The 22,278-nt window shown below is 49.9% G+C and overlaps 1 protein-coding gene and 1 long non-coding RNA gene across 5 annotated transcripts in view; one reads left to right on the top strand and one right to left on the bottom strand.

The window, feature by feature from the left end:
* The first annotated feature begins 4,926 nt into the window (after nucleotides 1–4,926).
* Znf592 (zinc finger protein 592) overlaps nucleotides 4,927–22,278 on the top strand; it is a 34,577-nt gene continuing 17,225 nt past the window's right edge. Inside the window, exons 1-3 of one of the 4 annotated variants that reach the window (XM_048330106.1) lie at nucleotides 4,927–4,980; nucleotides 14,967–15,057; nucleotides 19,456–21,637. In XM_048330106.1, coding sequence (XP_048186063.1) covers nucleotides 19,475–21,637 — 2,163 coding nt within the window. In that variant the 5' untranslated portion in view covers nucleotides 4,927–4,980; nucleotides 14,967–15,057; nucleotides 19,456–19,474. Of the gene's footprint in view, nucleotides 4,981–11,348; nucleotides 11,368–14,878; nucleotides 15,058–19,008; nucleotides 19,367–19,455; nucleotides 21,638–22,278 lie in introns of those variants that run through there. The other 3 variants (XM_048330105.1, XM_048330104.1, XM_048330107.1) reach the window with 3 other exon arrangements.
* LOC125339033 lies at nucleotides 7,357–13,583 on the bottom strand. Its single transcript, XR_007208382.1, has 3 exons — nucleotides 13,571–13,583; nucleotides 8,943–8,947; nucleotides 7,357–8,241 (listed from the first exon to the last, which is right to left on the bottom strand). It is a non-coding gene; the product is annotated as an uncharacterized LOC125339033 (long non-coding RNA).

The raw sequence follows: 22,278 nt of genomic DNA, 5'->3' as shown, positions 1-22,278 counted from the left end.
GATTACAGGTGTGAGCCATGGTGCCCAGTTGGAGGGACTTTCTTTCAGGAAGAAGTTTCTGGGAGTGGTACTGATTTAAAAGGGAATCACATCTCTATTAAGGCTCTTCAGAGTGGTGTCAAATTGCTTTTTAAAAGGATCATAGTAATTGACATTGCCAAAGCTTTCTCCGAATGTAGCATCTTCTCATAAGCACCTGGAGAGTGCTTTTGCATAGTAGGTTTTGATAATGCAATAGACAAGCTTACCACTGGAACTTGTATGGCAGCCATTTAAAGTAAGTATGGGGCCTCAGTGGTAGAACACTAGCTTACTTAGATGCATGAGGCCCTGGGTTCCATCCCTAGCATTGGAGGAAGATAAAATAAGGAGGGAAGCTGGGTGCTGGTGGCTCACATCTGTACTTTAGCTACTCAGGAGGCTGAGATCTTAGGATTGTGAGTTAAAGCCAGCTTGGGTAGGAAAGTCTGTGAGATGCTTATATCCAAATAGCCACTCAAAAATTGGAAGTGGAGCTGTGGCTCAAAGTGATAGAGCACTAGCCTTGTGCAAAAGAGCTCAGGGACAGTGCTCAGGCCCTCAGTTCAAGCCCCACAACTGACAAAAATAAAACAAAAAAACCCAAGGAGGGGGAGAGGAAAGAAAGAAGGAAATAATTGGGAAAATGAGGCCAAGCCTGAGTCACATAGTGAGACCCATAAATACATAAATGAATACATAAATAAAAAAGAAAAAGTAAGTTAAAGCCATTTTCAGTTAAATGGCACAAGAGGGACACCAATTTGAGGGGGTGGGGTAAAGGGGAGACAAAGCTTTAATTCCTCTCCAGCAGTCTTCCTTCTTTATCCAGCCTCTTCAAGATTGTTTCTGTGTCACAGCACTGGGCTTCCAGGGCCTAGCATTATGCTCGACACCACAATTCTCAATACTGACACACATTTCTGAAGTTAATGATGGAAGAAGCCTGCTGTGATGAGATGTGCGCACCATTGCTTGTGCTAAGGCTGAGCATCATAAACACGGGCTGCTCCTCTTCCAGTGGGCTCTGCAACCCCTTCCCCCCCAGCTGAACACCACTGCTGCCCTGGGCCTGCTAAGTGCTTCAGATGCCTCTGCATTTTTTCCCTTAATACTCCAGTTAGACATACTCTAGCCAGTTGTATCTTTTTCAACTTACTATGTAATCAAATGTCTTCCCGGCTTCTCCCTCATCTGTGTACTCAGTGTTGAGTTACACAATGCTGCACATCATTAGTGACTTGGCCATTTATTATGTTTCCAACTTTCTACTTTCACAAATAAGGTTATAGGAATATCACCACATTGTGTGTGGTCCTAAATCAGTTTGTATCAGCCATATAGCAGTGTAATTCATTTCATTAAAATCATATACACTGATGAGACATAAACATGAAAAGAAAGCTATACTAAAGCACTCACTTGAATGCTTTGGAATGACTTGAAGTACAGTTGAAAATTACTTTTTAAACCAGATATGAATCAGGTATGATGGCATAAACCTGTCATCCTAGTACTTAGGAGACTGAGGCAGTGATCCTAAATTTGAGGCCAGCCTGGATGCATATTGAGACTGTTATCACAAAAACAAAAAAAGGGCTGGGAATATGGCCTAGTGGCAAGAGCGCTTGCCTCATATACTGGAAGCCCTGGGTTCGATTCCCCAGCACCACATATACTGAAAACGGCCAGAAGTGGCGCTGTGACTCAAGTGGCAGAGTGCTAGCCTTGAGCAAAAAGAAGCCAGGGACAGTGCTCAGGCCCTGAGTCCAAGGCCAGGACTGGCAAAAATAAATAAATAAATAAATAAAACCAAAACAAAACAAACAAAACCCCCTAACTGGAGCTGGGAATATGGCCTAGTGGTAAAGTGCTTGCCTCGTATACATGAAGCCCTGGATTTGATTCCTCAGCACCACATACATAGAAAAAGCCGGAAGTGGCACTGTGGCTCAAGTGGTAGAGTGCTAGCCTTGAGCAAAAAGAAGCCAGGGACAGTGCTCAGGCCCTGAGTCCAAGCCCCAGGACTGGCAAAAGACCAAAACAAAATAAAACAACCCCCCCAACTAAACACAAAGGTTGTTTTTGGTTTGCAGTCAGTAGTTTGCCTAGGTTGAAGTTCAATCTGTATCTCAAGCTGCACAATGAACAAAATATTTATAGCCCCTGAGTGATACTGATATTAGGAAATATTCACTGAGAAGTGAGAAGGAACCCAAACATGGCTCCTGCCAGCCTTCCTGCCATCCTAGCATCCTGGTAGAGTCTTCTCTGCCTTGTTGATTTCTGGGACATGTAAACAAGGCAAGCTTAAGGTCATGGGCTATGTAACTAAACAAAACAAGAACTGCAAGGACAGCAGGGAATAGTCTGGTTTCTTTTTTTGCCAGTTCTGGGACTTGAACTCAGGGCCTGAGCACTGTCCCTGGCGTCTTTTTGCTGAAGGCTAACACTCTACTTGAGCCACAGCGCCGCTTCTGGCTATTCTATATATGTTGTGCTGCGGAATCAAACCTAGGGCTTCATGTATGCAAGGCAAGCACTCTACCACTAGGCCATATTCCCAGCTCTCTGATTTCTTTTTATCATAATTTAAAGTATTTGTGACTTACAGAGGGTAAGAGACCCAATGTGAGAAGTTCTATCAGCATTTAAAAAGACATAAAAATAAAGTTGAAAGTGTCAACATACAGTGCCTACTTAGGGTAAAACTTCCTGAAACTTGGTCTTAGAGGTGTGTGTGTGTGTATGTATGTGACAGTGTGCACAAACGTATGTTGTATATGTTCTTGGTTGAGATGTTAATGTATTTTTTAGTAAGATTTTTATCTTACAATAGTTATACAAGGGAATTTTAATTTAGCATTCCCACTTATATGAACAATGTGTACTGTGTGTGTGTGCTGGTCCTGGGCCTTTAACCCTGGGCCTGGTGCTGTCTCTGAGCTTTTTTTTTTACTCAAGGCTAGTGTTCTATATCACTTGAATCACATCCATTTATGGCTTTTTTTCTCCCCTGGTAATTATTTGGAGATTAGTGTTTCTTGGGCTTTCCTGCCTGGGCTGGCTTTGAACCATGATCCTCAGATCTCAGCTTCCTGAGTAGCTAGGATTACAGGTGTGAGCTGCTGGCACCGAGCACAATGTGTACATTTTGATCAGTCACCCCTCCCATCATTCTTCCTCCTGTCCCATCCCAAATATCTCATCAAGTTTCCTAGTTCCATTTTCATGTTAGATGTCTATTTCTTTTTCTTTCTTTCTTTTTTCTTTTTGCCAGCCCTGGGGCTTGGACCCAGGGCCTGAGCACTGTCCCTGGCTTCTTTTTCCTCAAGGCTAGCACTCTGCCACTTGAGCCACAACACCACTTCTGGCCTTTTCTATATATGTGATGCTGGGGAATCGAACCCAGGGCTTCAAGTATACGAGGTAAGCACTCTTGAAACTAGGCCATATTCCCAGCCCCAGATGTCTATTTCTTAATGAAAATTGTAATCGATTTTAAACTTCTGGCTTAAGTGGCACATTTCTTCTTTTCATTCTTCACTAATTTACACTCTTTCCCTAACTCTGTGGTCATCTAGTGAGCAATGAATAACTAGAGAAAGAACAACCTATTCTAACTCTGTAAACAGCTGGGATGTGATGACTCTTGTCATTGTTCTGAGTCAATCAAATGTCCAAATATTAGGCTTGCAGGACTGTGACCCACAACTTCATTGAGTAAGAGATTAAAGGAAATTACTTCAGAACTGATGACCTGCACGGTTCAAGCTCCCCTGATTCTTCTTGAGCTGCCAAGTCCAAGAGTGCAGCCTGGCATGCGGGCCACTTTCGGTTAATGCTCCCTTACCTAAACAGCTGGTCTTGAACCATCAATTATTCTGTCTTCCCTCAGCTCTTGGAGTTGTTCCTTCAAATTGGAAAAGTTACAGCAAAACAAAAGCCAGATTTTACTACTCGAGCTGGAGGCTGACTTCTTGCTCCCTCGCTCTGCCAAACGTCTGGGCGGAGGGGGAGGGAATCACTCTTTGCAAGCTGCTTCCTTTACCAACACACCCCTTACCGAGGGCTCCAAGGGCCCTAGCGGCGGGCTAGGCCCAGCCCTCTTGCGAGTGTCTCCTCTTCTTTCCGCTGGTTCCGCGGCCGGCGGCTGGGGCTCAGAGCCCTGCGGCCTCCCTGCTGCCTGCATCAGCTCGCAGGCCCGGTCGGAGATGTGCGGGATCCCGCGGGTTCCCCCGGCCTGCAGAATCCCTGAGCGACCTCCCCCTTGCAGGCATCCAGCTCGCTGCCAGCGAGTCCCTGGGTTACCCTGGAGGCGGCAGGTCAGGGTGGTTGCAGCGGCCGGGCATTCAGGGCGCCCGGGTGCCAGGCCCGGCCGCCCCCATCCCGAGTGCCAGGCCGCGCCGCCCCGGTGTGCCAGGCCGCGCCGCCCTGCCCCGCCACTGAGCAGCCGTCACTAGGCCGCACACGGCCCTTCTAGCCGAGACGCCGCCGCCTCAGGTCCTTCGAGGCGAGAAGCCGAGCGCGGTGCCCTAGAGGGCGGCCTGGGCGCCTACTGGAAGCCGGGGCGCGGAAGGCGCGTTCAGGACTGCAGGCCCGGGTCGCGGCGGGCTGTCGGGGTCTGAGGTGGCAGCTTCGCGCTGCTCCGTCCCCGCGCCGCCGTCCCGCCGTCTCCGCCGCCGCCGTTCCAGCTCCGCGCAGCCCACCTCAGCGGGAGGCCCAGGCCCGAGCAGCCCCGCCGCCGCCGCCGCCGCCCCCCCGCCGCCCCCGCCGCCCCCACCCGTGCCCGCGGCCCCCGCCGGCCCCGCCGCCTCCCGGCTCCCGCCCCCGCCCCCGCTCCGCCCCCGGAGCCGCAGCCCCGCCCGCCGCCGCCGTCGCCATGTTGTGGCTCCCGCAGCCGGCGCCGGGGACGCGCGCGGCCGAGCCGGGGCCCGCCGCCGCCGCCGCCGCCGCCCTCAGGTAAGCGCCCCCGAAGCCCGCCGCCCCGGACGCCCCCCTCCCCGGCCCCGGAGCGCGGCCAGGCGGAACCGGGAGGCGGCGGCCAGGGGGCCCGGGAGCCCCAGCCGAGAGCGAGCCCGCGTCCGCGCCGCGGCTGGGCCCTGGCGCTCCGCGGCCCCCGCCCGCCTCGGGAGCCCGCGGCCGCCCCTACCCCGGCCGCCGCCCGGCGGGCCCCACGCCGGATAACGGTGCCGCCCCGCCCCGCCGGGCCGCCCTGACAGCGCCGCGGGCCCCGCCGCCTGGAGAGCGGGCGCCGTCCCGGCGCGGACCCGCGGAGCAGCGCCCCTCGCCGGCGCCCCGCGGGCTCCGCTCCCAGCGCCCAAGTTCCTCCGACCGGGGACAGATCCGTATCCCCGCCTTGGACACGGGGTGTCTCGCGGCGGACTGTTCCTGCCGGGCTGGTGGGGCCTCGAGTGACCGTGAGGACGGGCGGCCTCCGGGCCTCGCCCAGCCAGCGCGGGGAGGGACCCCGACCTTCGTGCGTCCGCGCTTGACAACCGCGGGCCGGGTGCCGAGGAGCCCGGGGCCGGAGCAGATGCCGAGGCCCACGGGGAGTGCGTTTGACACTGGGCCCCCCCCCCACAGAGGACCCGACGGGCTGGCGGAGCGCGGGGCTGGGGGCTGCAGCCACCCACGTGGGGCCTGCGGGGTGTTGGTGGCAGGTGCACACAGGACGGGGACAGATGGGTGCCTAGCCTGGCGGGCTCCCCGTGGGGCTTCAGGGCTGTCTCCTCTTCTCACCGAGAGAACGGGAACGGGGAACGGTGGGTGCTGGTGCACCCATTTCCAGGGTTTTCACTGGTGTGACTTTGCTTCGTCTGGTGAAGCCCCCACTTACCCACCCACGGAGGCCCCAGCCTGCTGGGACTGCAGGCAGGCACCCCTCTGCCCTACTGGGCATTTTGACTGAGCACTTATGTGCTTATGGCTGAGCTAAGTGTGAGCGAATACAGTGGTAAACCAGAAAGGCCCTAGGTTTTAGTCTTAGCCAACAAATATTTGTCAACAAATATGTGCAAGGTGTAGCTGCCATTTGTGAAATTTTCAATCCACTGTGTGTAAGAAGACAGTAGATAAAATGTATAATAAAAATATGGTATGTCACGAGGTGCTAAAATGCTCAGGAGAAAAGCAGGGGAAGAATTGGATGTTTAAGGGGGGACAGATATACATATATATAACATATATGTGTGTATGTATGTCACATAGTTATATATGTGTGGTGTACGTGTGTGTCTGTACACCAGGCTGGCCTGCAACTACAGATCCTCCTGCCTTAGCCTCGTGAGTGCTGGGATTATAGGCATGCCGTACCATGCTCCACTGAGCCAGTGTTAAGTTTACATTAGAGTAGCCTGGGAAGGAGTCTGTAAGAAAGTGTCCTCAGTGAGTGTGCAGGCATGAACATATGCATGTGTGCATGTGTATGTGTGAGTATATGCTAGTATTGGGGCTTGAACTCAGTCAGGGCCTGGGAGCTGTCCCTTTTTCACTCAAGTTTAGCACTCTACTATTTGAGCCACACACACACCCCTTCCAGCTTTTTGCTGGTTAATTGGAGATAGTCTCAGAATTTTCTGCCCAGCCTGGCTTCATACCAAGATCCTCAGATCTCAGCCTCCTACTGAGTAGCTCGGATGACAGTGTGAGCCGCCAACACTGTTTTGTTTATTTTATCTAAAGGGATTGACTAGGGGCCTACACATGCCCAGCATGTGTACTGAGCTCTAGTAGTCTCAGCCTCAGGTGTCATGGGAACCAAACTTTTGAAGGAAGTGGTAAACTAATAATTTCAAACTGTGGTGAGTACAAGGTGAAAGAGAGAAGAGAAAGATGAAGAGAGGAGAGACTGAGAAGGGCTGCAGGAAGGCTTCCCTGAGGAAGTGACGTTCAGGCCACAGCTCGGAGGGAGGAGGGCCCAGTTTAACCGTGTGGAGCAGCACAGACCCTGGCCAGTTGGAGGAAGTGAAAGAATCTTGGGGGCTGGAGGGAGGGAGGGGGAAATGTTTGTGGAAAGGTGGGCTGGGTCCCATTCCCCTAGCCTAGAGTCCTAACTGCTTTCCCTCTGAAGTTTGGGCTGTATCTCTAGTGTAATTAGGAATATTTACATTTTAAAAGGTCTCTGGTCCCTACTGGGCTAGTTCTTGAGATAAGAGGTTAGGCCAGGCTTTCTGTGCTGAGTGGCCTAACTTCCTGCTCCGATTGGGAGGGAGAGCCTTTATGCTGAGGCTGCCCTACTCAGCTTTTGGGAAGGGAAGGGAAAATGAATGGGCATTTCTGGAGTGTCTGCTAGGTGGGGAGCCTGTTTCAATGATTTTGTGTGTGTGTACACACTATTATATTTAACTCAGTCCTCTGTATACTATGGGAAAATGAAGTTTTTATATGCCTCTTATAAGGAAACAAGCCCAGAGGCGGTAGTGACTTGGCCAGTCATAGTTGTAACATAGCCTGGATTCAAACCCAGCTCACTGGCTCTGGATTCACATACACAAATTTACTTATTAACCTGCCTCAGTTTCTTCATCTTAACAGAGAGAAAAGTACTTATCTCATTGCCTTTTTGTGGGGATCATATTGATCCTTGTCAACGGTTTAGTTCAAATATTAGTTGCTATAATTTACTTATTTACTTTTGTGTCAGTACTGGGTCTTGAACTCAAGGCCTCAAGTTTGTTCTTGGTTGGCAGTGTACCACTTTTCACTGGTCAATTAAAGAGATGGAGACTTTTCTTCCTGGCTAGCTTTGAACCTCCATCATTTAGGTCTCAGTCTCCTGAGTAGCTAGGATTACAGGAGAGAGCTACTGTTGTCCCATTTGTAATTTGAAGTTGTATACATCTATGCTGCCTTTCGGCCATATTGTCATTTGGATAAGATTGAATATATAGATGATTCAGGTCTTTAATTTGGGCAGCTATCTTTTCCTCTGTAACTTAATGTAGTGCTCCATGTGGTGAATTATTCAATACTGATTTTTCATTCCAGGTTCCAATATGGTGCTAGAACTTGTGAATAAAATGAGTTCCTTTCCTCTGGGAGCTAGAGTACCCAGGAGATGTCACGTATTTTAAAGGACAAGCTACAATGATTATTTACAATGCTCTTCTATACTTATGGCTAAAGAGCTGTTATAAGTAGTGAGAATGAAATGCTGAGAAAGATGGGAGAGCATGAGGGAGAAGGTGACTTTTGAACTAGGCTTTAGAGGAGTTTTGCAGACTTGAATGAGGACATTTTAGGAGGGGACCATACTTGTGAAAGAATGGAGCTGTGCGAGACCCGTTGTCTGGGAATGAGGCTGGTAGGCAGGCAGAGCTGGGGTTGAGAAAGATGGTCAAGGAGTTTGGATTTTAACATTGGGGGTGGGGGGCATACTTTAATTTGAACTTAGAGCCTTGCAAGTGCTGTCAGGTTGGCACTCGAGCACTGAGGCCTGGGAACATAGACACAGAGAGCAGTGGCTACATCAAATACATGTTGTGGTGGTGTCACAGAGTGGTCATAGATGTCAGCCTGGGCCGGACTGTTCCTATGGATTGCTCTACTTCAGGATCTGAGATCAGAAATTCAGTTTTGCAGGCACTCAGCTGATTGGCTTCAGGGAGACTGAGTCATGAAGCAGGCTAAGAGACGGTGAATAAACTTATTAACTGACCATGAGGGATGAAACTGCAGGATGATCCCTCATTTCTGTCCTCTGGCATTGCCCTCACTCTCTTTCTGGCCTGTGCTGGGACATATAACAAAGTCACTTGCTTCAGTTTCTGTTTGTTTTTCTCCAGCTCCGTGAAAATGAATATTTCCCTTCACAAGGAATTTTTTCTTGAGCACCCTTCAATGTAGTCAGTAGCAATAATGATTGGTGGGAAAGATGATTACCTTCTGGGTAGGACCTTTAGCTTGTGAGATTTAAAGAGGACATAGCCTTTCTGGGAATGAGGCATGATGGAAGGCGGTGTGGGCTGAGGGCTGTGGGTGGTTTGGTGGCTGGGAGGTGGGAGAAGGCAAGGCCTTTGGAAGTTGTCTAGGAGCAGAGATCTATGAAGTCTGGAGATTGGAGGGGGCTTTCAGTTACACTTGAAGAGAGACTGATTTAGTCTTTACCTCCATTCTGTTTGGAGACAAAAAAATGAAGTTATAATTCATGCCTTCAACCTGATCCTGAGCAAACTTCTCTGCTGGTCTGAAGCCCTCCTGGGCTCTGTGCTCAGCCTTGTACTGCTGCTTCCTGACAGCACTGGGATGAGCAGAGACCTTCAGTGAGAAATGAATGGACCAGATTGCTGGTTATTTTTCTTTTAAAACTAAAAATACACAGGGAATTCATATTCATGTAGAAAACTTAGGAAATGCTGGTGATATACAGAGGAAATCAAACTCACATAGATTCTATGCCTACAACTACTACAAACATTTTAACATTTTGGCCAGTTGTTGTTTGTGGCCCTGAGGGCTAACCCCAGGGCATAGGTGAGGGCAGGGCAGGTGTTATACCCTTGAGCTATATCCCCAACCCTTCTGATGTTTATCTTAGACCTTTATCTCCATTCTCCTTTTTACCAGAACACTTAACTATTTTATTTTTCTTTCCTTTTTTTTTTTTTTTTTTTTTTTTTTACAAACTAGGAGTGTCCTGAATGGAAGAGCAATACAGGTCTCCAAACCTGTGTATGTGTCATTTGTGGGCATTTGGCTCAGTGCCCTCCCCATTGCTTGCTCTGGAGTGATAGAACATGATGTCCAGGAACTGGCCACATTTGGGAAGTGTTTTCAACTAACCATTTGTTTTTGATGGAAGGGGAAAGTATGTTAAAATGTCATCTCTGATCCATCTTATGGATCCAAGTTAGGTGCTACCAAGTTTGGGTTGTTCTTAAGTCCTTACCATCTCCATTTCAGATGTTGAAGGTAGCATATCAAGATGTAATGGTGTTGGGTACTGGTGGCTCATGCTTGTAATCCTAGCTACTCAAGAGGCTGAGATCTGAGGATCATGGTTCAAATCCAGCCCCAGCCTGGGTAGGAAAGTATGAAAGTATATGATACGCTTATCTCCAATTAAAAGCTGGAAATGGAGCTGTGGCTCTGGTGGTAGAACACTAGCCTTGAGCACAAAATCTCATGGACAGCTCCCAGGCTCTGAGTTCACACCCCAGGGCTGGCACAAAAAATAAAAGGAGGTAATGGTGAGGCCAGGAACTTGAGTAGTCCAGAGTAGCATTAAGGATCTTCCACAAAAACATACCCACCAGCTCAGGCAGAGGACACAGGAGTGGTAGCTCAGGTGTAACAGAATAGCCCTGCTGTCCTCCGTGGGACAGAGTTCACAGTGAGATCTCTTTACCTCTGAGTCATGGGGTCTGTGATGTGACGCTTTTACTTTGTTCTTTTTACTTTCTTCCTACCATTTTAATTTTGTAAAGGCATATATATATTATTTTTTAATTTTTTTTTTCGGCCAGTCCTGGGGCTTGAACTCAGGGGGCCTGGGTACTATCCCTGAGCTTCTTTTTTGCTCAAGGCTAGCATTCTACCACTGGAGCCACTGTGCCACTTCTAGCTTTTTTCTGTTTATGTGGTGCTGAGAAATTTAACCCAAGGCTTTGTGCATGCTAGGCAAGCACTTTACCACTAAGCCACATTACCAGCCCCTGCTTGTTTTTGTTTGTTTGTTTGTTTTGTTGGTCCATTGTGAGGCTTGAACTCTGGGCCCTGAGCTCTTCAACTCAAGGCCAGTGCTGTACCACTTTGAGCCACAGCACCACTTATATCTCATTTAAAAAAGACAGTTTTTCAGTATGGAGACAAACATTGAAGGTCCTGAAACAACAGGCCAAACTGCACAACTGTGTCATTATAAAATGGGCATGATGTTGGCACTGGTCACCTGCGCCTCTGCCAGGTATGCTGGGCAGCTCCTTTGGCTGGGTGGGGCATTCTGAGACCTGAGTGTGGCTGTGGTGGGGTGCGTGTGGATGGGCCTCTAGTTTCATTTGGTGGATGCTTCACTGGTTGATTGGTTGATTGATTTTGAGAGACAGTCCTGTGTTGCCCAGGCTGGCTTCAGGCTCTAGACCTTGTTGCCTCAGCATCTTGAATCCTGGGATTGTAGATATGTGCCACCCGGCCTTGCTAAGTTAGGCACCTTTTTTTTGTTTTGTTTTGTTTTAAGAAAAGCTTCTAAAGAAATCACTCATTTTCTAGTGCCCCATGTGAGGCATGCCAGAGGGCTTGGTGCTAAAACCTGGAGATCACAGGGCAGTGAAGTGAGGGGCTCCCCATGTTAGCCTCACATGCATTCCTGGAACTACCCCTTTGGGGGGTTCAGCCCCTCCTTGGGAAGAGGTGGGCACTGTTCCTCCCATCCTTGACTGCAGGACATTTTCTCCACACTGCTCTTGGCAAGCTGGAGCTGGTGGGGGGTCAGTGGGTGGCTGTGGCCTTGCTCACACACCAGTTCAGTTTCTGTAGCTGAGAGAATGCCTCCAGCAGCCCAGGGGCAGAGTGAGACCTGCCTGAGGAGTCGGCCGGGTGTGAGGTGTAAGCTAGGCAGAGCTTTGGGGTTTCAGAGGAAGGACTTCCTTCCTTCCTTCCTTCCTTCCTTCCTTCCTTCCTTCCTTCCTTCCTTCCTTCCTCCCTTCCTTCCTCCCTCCCTCCCTCCCTCCCTCCCTCCCTTGCTCCCTCCTCTCTCCTCTCCTCTCTCTCTCTCTCTTTCTCTGTTGTGGGGCTTGAACTCTGGGCCTGGGTGGTGTCCCTGAGCTCTTCAGTTCAAGGCTATCACTCTATCACTTGAGCGCTCTATCACACTCAATCACAGCATCACTTCTGGTTTTCTGGTGGTTAATTGGAGATAAGAATCTCTCAGACTTGCCTGCCCAGGCTGGAATTGAACCATGATCTGAGTAGCTAGGATTATAGGCATGAGCCACCCATGCCTGGCTGAAGGACCCCATTTCTGTCTTGGCTTTGTTAGACCTTTTGCCATGAACTAAACTGGCTGAGGTTGTAAAAACTATGTCACTAATACTTCATTTAGGCTGTGAGTCTCAGGTCCTTGAAGATAGTAAATGTGTGATGAATACTACTGCCATACATATGTGGGTTCATCAAGCCCCAGGATTAGTAGAAAGAAAAGAAAAAAAAATAAAGAAGGAAGGAAGATGTTTGTGTCTTCCTATTTCCTATGACTTAGGAGAAAATAAATCACATCATCTCTCATAACCTACATACCTATGTTTCTTCACTTGTCAATGCACACTTTTTTCCTCCTAGTCCTCAGGCTTGAACTCCAGGCCTGAGCACCGTCCCTGAGCTTCTTTTTGCTCAAGGCTAGCACTCTACTACTTGAGCCACAGCACCACTTCTGGCTTTTTCTGTTTATGTGGTACAGAGGAATTGAATCCAGGGCTTCATGCATGTGAGGCAAATAGTCTACCACTAAGCTACATTTCCAGCCCTTTAAAAAATTATAAATGTGATGTACAGTTACTGTTTCATAAATCAGGTAATGAATACATTTCTTTTTGGACAGTGTCACTCTTTCCCTCACCCTCTCCCAGTTTTTCCCTCCTGTCCCCCTTCACAAGTTGTTTAGTCCATTTTCTTTCTTTCTTTTTTTTTTGGCCAGTGCTAGGGCTTGGACTCAGGGCCTGAGCACTGTCCCTGGCTTCTTCTTGCTCAAGGCTAGCACTCTGCCACTTGAGCCACAGCGCCACTTCTGGCCATTTTCTGTATATGTGGTGCTGGGGAATCGAACCCAGGGCCTCATCTATACGAGGCAAGCACTCTTGCCACTAGGCCATATCCCCAGCCCTGTATAGTCCATTTTCAATGTAGTGTCTATGGAGTATCACTGTTTGTTTGTTTTTTTGCCAGTACTGGGGCTTGAACTCTGGGCCTGAGCACTGTTTCTGAGCTTCTTTTGCTCAAGGCTAGCACTCTACCACGTGAGCCACAGCGCCACTTCTGAATTTTTCTGTATATGTGGTACTGAGGAATGGAACCCAGGGCTTCATGCATGCTAGGCAAGCACTCTACCACTAGGCCACATTCTCAGCCCTCACTGTTTTCTTAATTAGAATTTTGTTGTTGTTTTGATACTGTGTTCTACTATGTAATCTGGGCTGGCCTGGATCTCAAGATCTTTCTTCCTCTACCTAGTGCTGAGATCACAATTGTAGCCACCATTCCTCACAAGAATGTTTATTTGTGTTGAAAATCCTGCAGAGCTCTTTTGCACCTGGGCCAACACCTATTGCTAATCTTCAGTTAGTTATGAAAAGCCAATTCTGGCCCAGCCCAGAGCTGGTACTCTGTGAACTTGACAATTGTGAGATGAACTTTGCCCTCAGGGCTTCTCCCACTGAAAGCAGTTAGGGAACAATTTGCTTCCAGACCAGAAATGTTTTAAGGAGGTTTTTTTTCTGTGGGTAGTGATCACTTTCTAAAAGTCTGAAGTATCTGGGGTTCTTACCTCTAGAGAACATTCTCTAGCACCCAAGGGAGACCGAGTGTCCATTTGGGAGAAGGGAGTGGTGACAGCCTTGACAGTTTTGATGGCACTGGAGATGGAACCCAGGCCTGGCACATGCCAGGCCATGCTCTAGCACTGAGCCACACCACCAGCTACTTGTCTCCCCTGGACACAGCTACTTGTCTCTCCTGACGTGCTTGTACCCTATTAGGAGAAGGACACCCCTGTCTACCAGGATGAATCTCTTGCTCCTCATTCCACCACTGCCCTCCAGCCCCTGGAGCCAGAGGCTTTGTAGTTCCCTCTCAAAGAGCCCCAGGAGAGGCCATTCCCTTAGTAGTTCATCAGACAGTAAGCTGTAATCACTATATGTCAGTTAAGGGGGGAGACAGGGAGCAGTAGAAGGATCCAGCAGGCTGTTGGGGCTGAGGGGGACTGAGGGACACAGTCCTTCCTGGCAGGGAAAACAAGGGCAGCCACAGAAACGCACTTCTGGGCTGCTTCATGTGGATGCGGGGTCTATCAGGTCCTGCTAGCTAGGGCAGGTATGGCTACTAGGAGTCCTGAGGCAGAGATTGTTTTCCCATACTTAAGGTTTGTTTTGTTTTGTTTTTGTTGCCAGTCCTGGGCCTTGGACTCAGGGCCTGAGCACTGTCCCTGGCTTCCTTTTGCTCAAGGCTAGCACTCTACCTCTTGAGCCATAGCGCCACTTCTGGCTTTTTTCTATATATGTGGTGCTGAGGAATCGAACCCAGGGCTTCATGTATACAAGACAAGCACTTTACCACTAGGCCACATTCCCAGCCCCTTGTTTTCCCTTACTTAAAAATAAGATATTCTCACTTAAAATTTTTAGGGATGAGATGATGAATGATGTGGTATTGAGGGATGACTGAGGAGGGTTGGCATGATGGGATTATGTGTGGAGAGATGACAGGATGACAAGGAGGGAAGGAGGGACACATGATGTGAGTGACAAGGGATGAGAAAAGGAGGGATGACTTGAGGATAACTGAGGAAGGGCTGAGATAAGGTGGGATGACTTGAGAGGATGAGTCCAGGAGGGCTGAGGGGAGGAGAGGTGATAACTGAGGAGGGGATGAGGGGAGGTGGGATGAGGGGAGGAGGTGACAGGAGGAGGGATGATGAGGGGAGGGATGATGGGATGACTTGACAGGATGACTCAAGGGATGAAGTGAGATGGGACAACATGAGGGGATAGAGGTGAGGAGGGAGGATTCAGGAGGGAGGACATGAAGGGATGGGTGAAGAGGGATGGGACAAGGGGAGATGAGGCGTGAGGGATGACATGAAGGAAAGCTGAGGCAGGGATGATGCGAGGATGAGATGACCGGTCCAGGTCACAGTGGAAGATATGGAAGAGAATAGATGAGAACACTCATTAGTTTTCTTTCCTGCTTTAATGTTTACCTCCAAGCCCACTTAAGCAGCATTTGTTTTCTCTTCGCAGGTGGTGTGTGGACACCAGACCATGTGCCTAGGTCGTTTTTCCACTCCTGCAGTGGCGCTCACCACACCCTTGTTCTGAGAGCCGGGCGGAGGTACGGTGGTGCTCGGCTGACCTCAGCCGCCCTTCCAGAGCTCACTTCCCATACAGCAGCTTTTCTGTTCCTTGGATTTTTTGTTTTGTTTTGTTGGTAAATGAACCCAACATTTATCACTTGGTAAACGTATAGCTCATTGGAACTAAGTACGTTCAAGCATGCAGCCCTCCCCAGCTCCCATTTCAGAACCTGTGTCATCGCCCATTGAAACTGTTCCTGTGATGTGGCTCCCTGCCTCCCTCCCACATCCCTGGCAGCCGCCACTCTGCTTTCTGTCCACGAATTTGCCTTCTGTTAAGGCGTCACAAGTGGAGTCATTCCACATTTGTCTTTTGAGACTTGACTTGTGATACTGTGTCACATAGTGTAATGTTTTCAAGATTCTTCCATGCTATATATTACATGTCAGATTTCCTTTTTGGGGGGCATGGAGCTTGAACCCGGCCTTTACACATGCTAGGCAAGTGCTCTACCACTGAGCTATATCCCCAGCCCCCTTCCCTTTGTGTGTGTGTGTGTGTGTGTGTGTGTGTGTGTGTGTGTGTGTCCTGGGATGTGAACTCAGGGCCTGAGTCTTCTCAGAGCTTCTATTTCCAGCCTTTTCTGGTTAATTGGAAATAAGAGTCTTTCAGATGTTCTTGCCTGGGCTGCAATCCTTAGATCTCAGCCCCTCGAGTAGCTACGATTATAGGTGTGAGCCACTGGCACCCAATCCCAGCCCTTCCCTTTTAAGGCTGATCATATTACATGTATGCACATGTCCCCATTTTACCACCCACTTGCCCTACTAGGTACCTGGTTGTTCCTCCTTTTGGGCATGGTGAGTAGTACTTCTGTGAACACAGGCATGCCATACCTGAGACCGCCCCCCTCCCCAGATGAGCATGTACCCAGGCATCCCTCACCCCAGCTCACGATCTCCTTCTCATTTCTCAGGATGGTGTCCGCTTTGTGAACATCTTTGCTAGGTGTGAGGAAGTGAAACCACGCAGCCTAGGCAGCTGTGGCGCAGCAGGTCTTGAGTGAGGGCAGGACCACAAGTCTGAATTTGCTTTGAGGTCTTCTGGGCCTTTGGTAATGAAACCAGCATTGTGGTGTCTTAAGGGAACTGTCTGAGCCAATGCCCAGGGTTGTTGAACGGTTAGCTTAGAACACGTTATTTTTAAAGTATAATTAGAATTGCTTCTCCCTAAATGTTCCTTTACAGTTGCTTTCACTGGTAATCATTTGCCATAACTTCCCTGTTTATACATACTCTTAAGTACTTGTGTTTAAATTTCAAATTTCACTTTGCAACAGCCTTAATGCCTTTTGCAAACATGAAGATTTTATTTTATTGCTTCCACAAATATTTATTGAGTACCTAATGGGGAAGGTAGTTATGAATGAGACAGATAAGCCTCTTCATAAAGCTTACAGCCCAGCTTTGTTCTTCCAGGTGATTGGCTCCCTAAGTATTTTGAGTGTGTGACTTATTTATTTATTTATTTATTTTGCCAGTCCTGGGGCTTGAACTCAGGGCGTGGGCACTGTCCCTGAATTTCTTTTGCTGTCACTTGAACCACAGTGCCACTTCCAGCCTTTTCAGTTTAGGTGGTACTGAGGAATCGAACCCAGGGCTTCATGCATGCTAGGCAAGCACTCTTCCACTAAGCTACATTCCCAGCCCAAATATGTGACTCTTGTTGGAACACTTTTTTTGCCAGTCCTGGGGCTTGGACTCTTGGCCTGAGCACTGTCCCTGGCTTCTTTTTGCTCAAGGCTAGCACTCTGCCACTTGAGCCACAGCGCGACTTCTGGCCATTTTCTGTATATGTGGTGCTGGGGAATCAAACCCAGGGCCTTATGTATATGAGGCAGGCACTCTTGCCACTAGGCCATATCCCCAGCCCCAATGGAACACTTTTTCATAACCAGGCACTGATGGCTCATGCCTATAATCCTAGCTACTCAGGAGGCTGAGATCAGAGGATTGTGGTTTGAAACCAACTCAGGCATATACATTTTCAAGGCCCTTTCTTCAATTAACCAGCAAAAACCAGAAGTAGAGGTGTAGCTCAAGTAGTAGAGCACTAGTTGTGAGCAAAAAAGCCAAGTAAGAGTATGAGGCCCTGAGCTCAAGCCCCAGTACTGGGAGACACACACACAAACACACACAAACTCTCTCACACACATGCACACACATACACATGCACAGAAAATACACTTCGTGAATTTTTTTAAATAAACTTTATTTATTTATTTAATTATTTATTTTTTTGCTAGTCCTGGGCCTTGGACTAAGGGCCTAAGCACTGTCCTGGCTTTTTGCTCAAGGTTAGCACTCTGCCACTTGAGCCATACGCCACTTCTGGCCGTTTTCTATATATGTGGTGCTGGGGAATCGAACCCAGGGCTTCACGTATACAAGGCAAGCACTCTTGCCACTAGGCCATATTCCCAGCCCCTCATGAATTCTTTAGTAGTAGTGTTTTCCCTCCCAGTGCATGGGTTTGAACTCAGGGCCTCACACTTGCTGGTACTGGAGCCACTTTCCTAGACCCATAGTGATGTTTCTGGTGACCACTTACTGAGGATACTTCTGTTTATGTTAAGTGTTCGCGTTACATTACTGTAACAGAAGACCTGAGACAATCAACTTAAAAAAGAAAGGTTTGGCTGGGAATGTCGCTTAGTGATAGAATGCTTGCATAGCATGCATGAAGCCTGTTATTCCTCAGTACCACATACACAGAAAAAGCCAGAAATGGCACTGTGGCTCAACTGGTAGTGCTAGCTTTGAGCAAAAGAAGCTCAGGGACAGTGCCAGGCCCTGAGTTTAAGCTCCAGGACTGGCAAAAAACCCAGAAAGGTTTATTTTGGCTTCTGATTCTAGAGGTTGCAGTCTATGATCAGTTGTCTCTGTTGCATTGGATCTGTGGTGAGCCCACATATCATAGTGGGCGTCTGTCATGAATGAAGCAGCCTGTTTGCTTCATGGCAACTAAAAAGCAAAATGTGAGGAAGGGGAATGGCTGGGGTTCCCAAGCCCTTTCAAGGGTCATCTCCAGTGCTCTAACTTCTGTCCACAGACCCCACCTCTAGAGGTCCCATTGCCTCTCAGTACAGCCATAGCTGGTCGCCAGGCTCTAGGCAGATGGACCTGGGAGGACATTCAAGAGCCATGTGACAGTGTGTGCCTTGGGGGTGGGGTCCACCATTGAAGGTAATTTATGAAGTGCTCAGCTCCAGTTCAGCACTTTCCAGTGGCTTAAGAACGCCACTGTTCATAGTTCCCTGTAAAAGACGCCACCTAGAGATGCACACCGCACACACAGAGACAGCATATGTATTGTCACTCAAGTCCTATGAAATTTAGTTGTTGGGTTTTTTTTGGGGGGTGCAATTTTGGCAGTGAAACTCTACTTATTAGTTTTGCCATAATCTCACTTCTGATAGGCCTGATGAGCCCCTTTCAAAATGAAGGTGATCTTCGTTCCTCTTACCCAGTTCATATGTTCACTTAAATGTTTGCTGAAGTTTCCTAGATGAATTAATAGACCCTCTTACCAAAGAATGGGAACTGATAGTCACCCTTTAAAAAGTTTCTAGACCTTTCCTAAATAGAAACTTCTCTGAAGAGAGGGCCTAGTACCAATTTGCCAGTCTGGAGTCATTCTTTATCCCCAAGAGGGTTCCACCATCTCTCCTGTAAGTGAAATTTGCTCTCGGCTTAGACACAGAGGACCAGAGTTCCTTCCTTGGTCCATTAAATGGCCCAAGTCAAGGAATCAAGTGCACTTGCTGAATAGAGAAAAAGGCATCTGAGTATGGTATAAAGTTAAGTCTCACATATGAATCAGAAGTTTCCTAAAGAAAGAAAGTGTTTAATGCTGTTTTTATTGATTTATTCACTTATTTACTTAGGTACTAGAGTTTGAACTTGGCCTCGTGCTGGCTAGGCAGGTCCTTTTTGCTTCCATTGTATTTTTGGTAGTCTCGTCATTTTTGCCTGGGCTGTGATCCTTGTGCTCAGTCCTCTCAGGTAGCTGGGATGAAAAGAACACATTACCACGCGTGTGAGCACTGCTTTCTGAGAAAGGCTGAGCGAGTGGCTTCTGGTGCGTGCCTGTGATCACAAAGCGACGATGCCCCCTGAGAACTTAGAGTGTGGGAGGGGCGCCCTCTCTTCCCTCTGTGCAGCCAGTCAGGAGCTTCCAAGGATGGAAGTGTAAAACGTGGCAGGCAGGCTTGTCACTGTGCACAAGCTTCTCTTCCCAGCCTTCTCTACCTCCTAGCAGCACAGAAACCTCTGGGGAAGACTCAGGTGTGACTTCCGCGTGGCTGGTGGGCAGGGATGTGGTGATGGTGTCACTGTGCTTCTGGGGTCACTGACGCTGTTCACTTCTGTTCTAGCCATTGCCAGCATCCAGCCATGGGGGACATGAAAACTCCCGATTTTGATGACCTTCTGGCTGCTTTTGACATCCCTGACCCCACCAGCCTGGATGCCAAGGAGGCCATCCAGACCCCCAGTGAGGAGAATGAGAGTCCGCTCAAGCCCACAGGCCTGTGCATGGATGACAGCGTGGCCTTGTCGCACCCGGGGGCCGCCCCAGATGTGCCTGCCGTGAGTGTCATAGTCAAGAACACTAGCCGCCAGGAGTCATTTGAAGTGGAAAAAGACCACATCGCGCCCAGCCTCCTGCACAATGGATTCCGGGGCTCAGAGCTGCCTATGGAGCCCCACCACTGTGGGAAGTTTGAGTCTGCTTTTGTCGTGAATGGAGACAGCGCCAGGAGCTTCCCTGGCAAGCTGGAGCCTCTCAAGTCAGAGCCGTTACCCACCTTCAACCAGTTCAGTCCAATCTCCAGCCCAGAGCCTGAGGACCCCATCAAAGACAATGGGTTTGTGATTAAGTCCAAGCACACAGATAGTTACTTCCCCCCGCCGCCTGGGTGTGGGGCCATGGGGGGCCCGGTCCTTGAGGCTCTGGCTAAATTTCCAGTGCCAGAGCTGCACATGTTTGACCACTTTTGTAAGAAAGAGCCCAAGCCAGAGCCCTTGCCCTTAGAAAACCGTCAGGAGCCAGGGCATGGGGGACAAAAGGCTGTGGAGCCTCACAAGGAGTTGGACTCCAGCCGGTTTTTTGGGGAAGCCTTGGGGTTCAGTAGCCCCAACAGTACTGGAGAGCCCAAGAAGCTTGCTCCAGAGGTCAGTGCTTGCTCCTCGGTTCCCCCCAGGCAGCGCCTGAAGCCAGCACACTCCAAGCTATCCTCTTGCGTTGCAGCACTGGTGGCCTTGCAGGCTAAGCGGGTGGCCAGTGTCACCAAGGAGGACCAGCCTGGCCACCCCAAAGAGCCCTCAGGGCCTGTTAAAGAGGCCTCTAAAGGCAGCCCCAAAATGCCCAAGTCACCAAAGAGTCCCCGGAGCCCTCTGGAGGCCACGAGGAAAAGCATTAAGCCATTGGACAGCCCTCATAGCGCCAGCCCTCGCAGTGCCTGCAGTGACAGTAGCAGCAGGGGCTCCCCGCCAGCCATTCCCAAAGTCAGAATCAAAACCATCAAGACATCATCAGGGGAAATCAAACGCACTGTGACCAGGGTCTTGCCAGACCCCGATGACCCAAGCAAGTCCCCCGGTGGGTCCCCCATGGAGAGTGCCGTCACTGAGGCGCCAGGCAAGGTGCCGGGGGATGAGGGCCTGGCCCTGCCCTCAGAGGAGCCCCTGGAGGTGGGCACAGACTCAGCGAACCTCCGGGGGGACAGTGGAGGGGATGAGAGTGCTGGACCTCGGGTCCCAAAGGGTGTAGTCCTGGGCTCACAGGCAGGCAAGAAGCAACAGAGCACAGTACTGCAGCCCACGACCCCGGCCCCAGCCAATCTCCTGCCCAAAGCTGTGCACCTGGCCAACCTGAACCTGGTTCCACACAGTGTGGCAGCGTCTGTGACAGCCAAGTCCTCCACCCAGGGCCGGGGCCCGCCGCAGCCCACGCACATGTCTGTGCCCCTGGTCCACCAGGTGCGGAAGGCTGCGCCCCTTATTGTGGAGGTCTTCAACAAGGTGCTCCACAGCTCCAACCCTGTGCCCCTCTATGCGCCCAACCTCAGCCCGCCTGTAGACAGCAGGATCCACGTGCCGGCCAGCGGCTACTGCTGCCTGGAGTGTGGGGATGCCTTCGCCTTAGAGAAGAGCCTGGGTCAGCACTACGCACGACGCAGCGTTCACATTGAGGTGCTGTGCACGCTCTGCTCCAAGACACTGCTTTTCTTCAACAAGTGCAGCCTGCTCCGGCATGCGCGTGACCACAAGGGCAAGGGCCTCGTCATGCAGTGCTCACAGCTGCTGGTGAAGCCTATATCCGCTGACCAGATGTTTGTGCCCGCTCCCCTGAACACAGCCATGGCCCCTTCCTCCCCCAAGCCAAGCTCCACTTCAGGCGGTGCTGCTCCTCTGCTCCCAGCCTTGCCCCTCTACCCAGACCCTGTGCGGCTCATCCGGTATGGAACCAAGTGTCCTGAGTGCCACAAGCCTATGAGAGACTACATGGTGCTGGCCACGCATTTCCAGAGGGCAGCTGATGAGACTGAGGGTCTGGTAAGCAGCCCCGCACAGGGACACCGTTGGGCCACGGGCCTGCATGGATTCTGTGATTGAGCACGGAGAGGAAAGCTCATGATGGGGGAGCAGCAGAGGAGTGCTAGGAATCTTAGTAAAGCACAGCTTGATGGTTGCTGGCCTAGTGTTTATTTAGAAAGATGAACCAACCATACCATGATAATAGTGTGAAGATTTAGCAAGTATAGCCAGGTATGGTGGTGCATGCCTGTAATCCCAACACTTTGGAGGCTAAGGTAGGAGGATCTTCAGTTTGAGGCCAGCCTGAGCCACCTAAGGAGACCCTGTCTCAAAAAAAAAAAGACGGGCTGGGGATATAGCCTAGTGGCAAGAGTGCCTGCCTCGAATACACGAGGCCCTAGGTTCGATTCCCCAGCACCACATATACAGAAAACGGCCAGAAGCGGCGCTGTGGCTCAAGTGGCAGAGTGCTAGCCTTGAGCGGGAAGAAGCCAGGGACAGTGCTCAGGCCCTGAGTCCAAGGTCCAGGACTGGCCAAAAAAAAAAAAAAAAAAAAAAAAGAAAGCTGGGCATTGGTGGCTCACACCTGTAATCCTACCTACCTGTTCAGGAGGCTGAGATCTGAGGATCAAGGTTCAAAGCCAGCCTGGGCGGGAAAG

Source organism: Perognathus longimembris, chromosome 20 (assembly GCF_023159225.1).
Source record: "Perognathus longimembris pacificus isolate PPM17 chromosome 20, ASM2315922v1, whole genome shotgun sequence".
NCBI lineage: Eukaryota > Metazoa > Chordata > Mammalia > Rodentia > Heteromyidae > Perognathus > Perognathus longimembris.
This window is presented reverse-complemented; position numbering and strand designations above follow the sequence as displayed.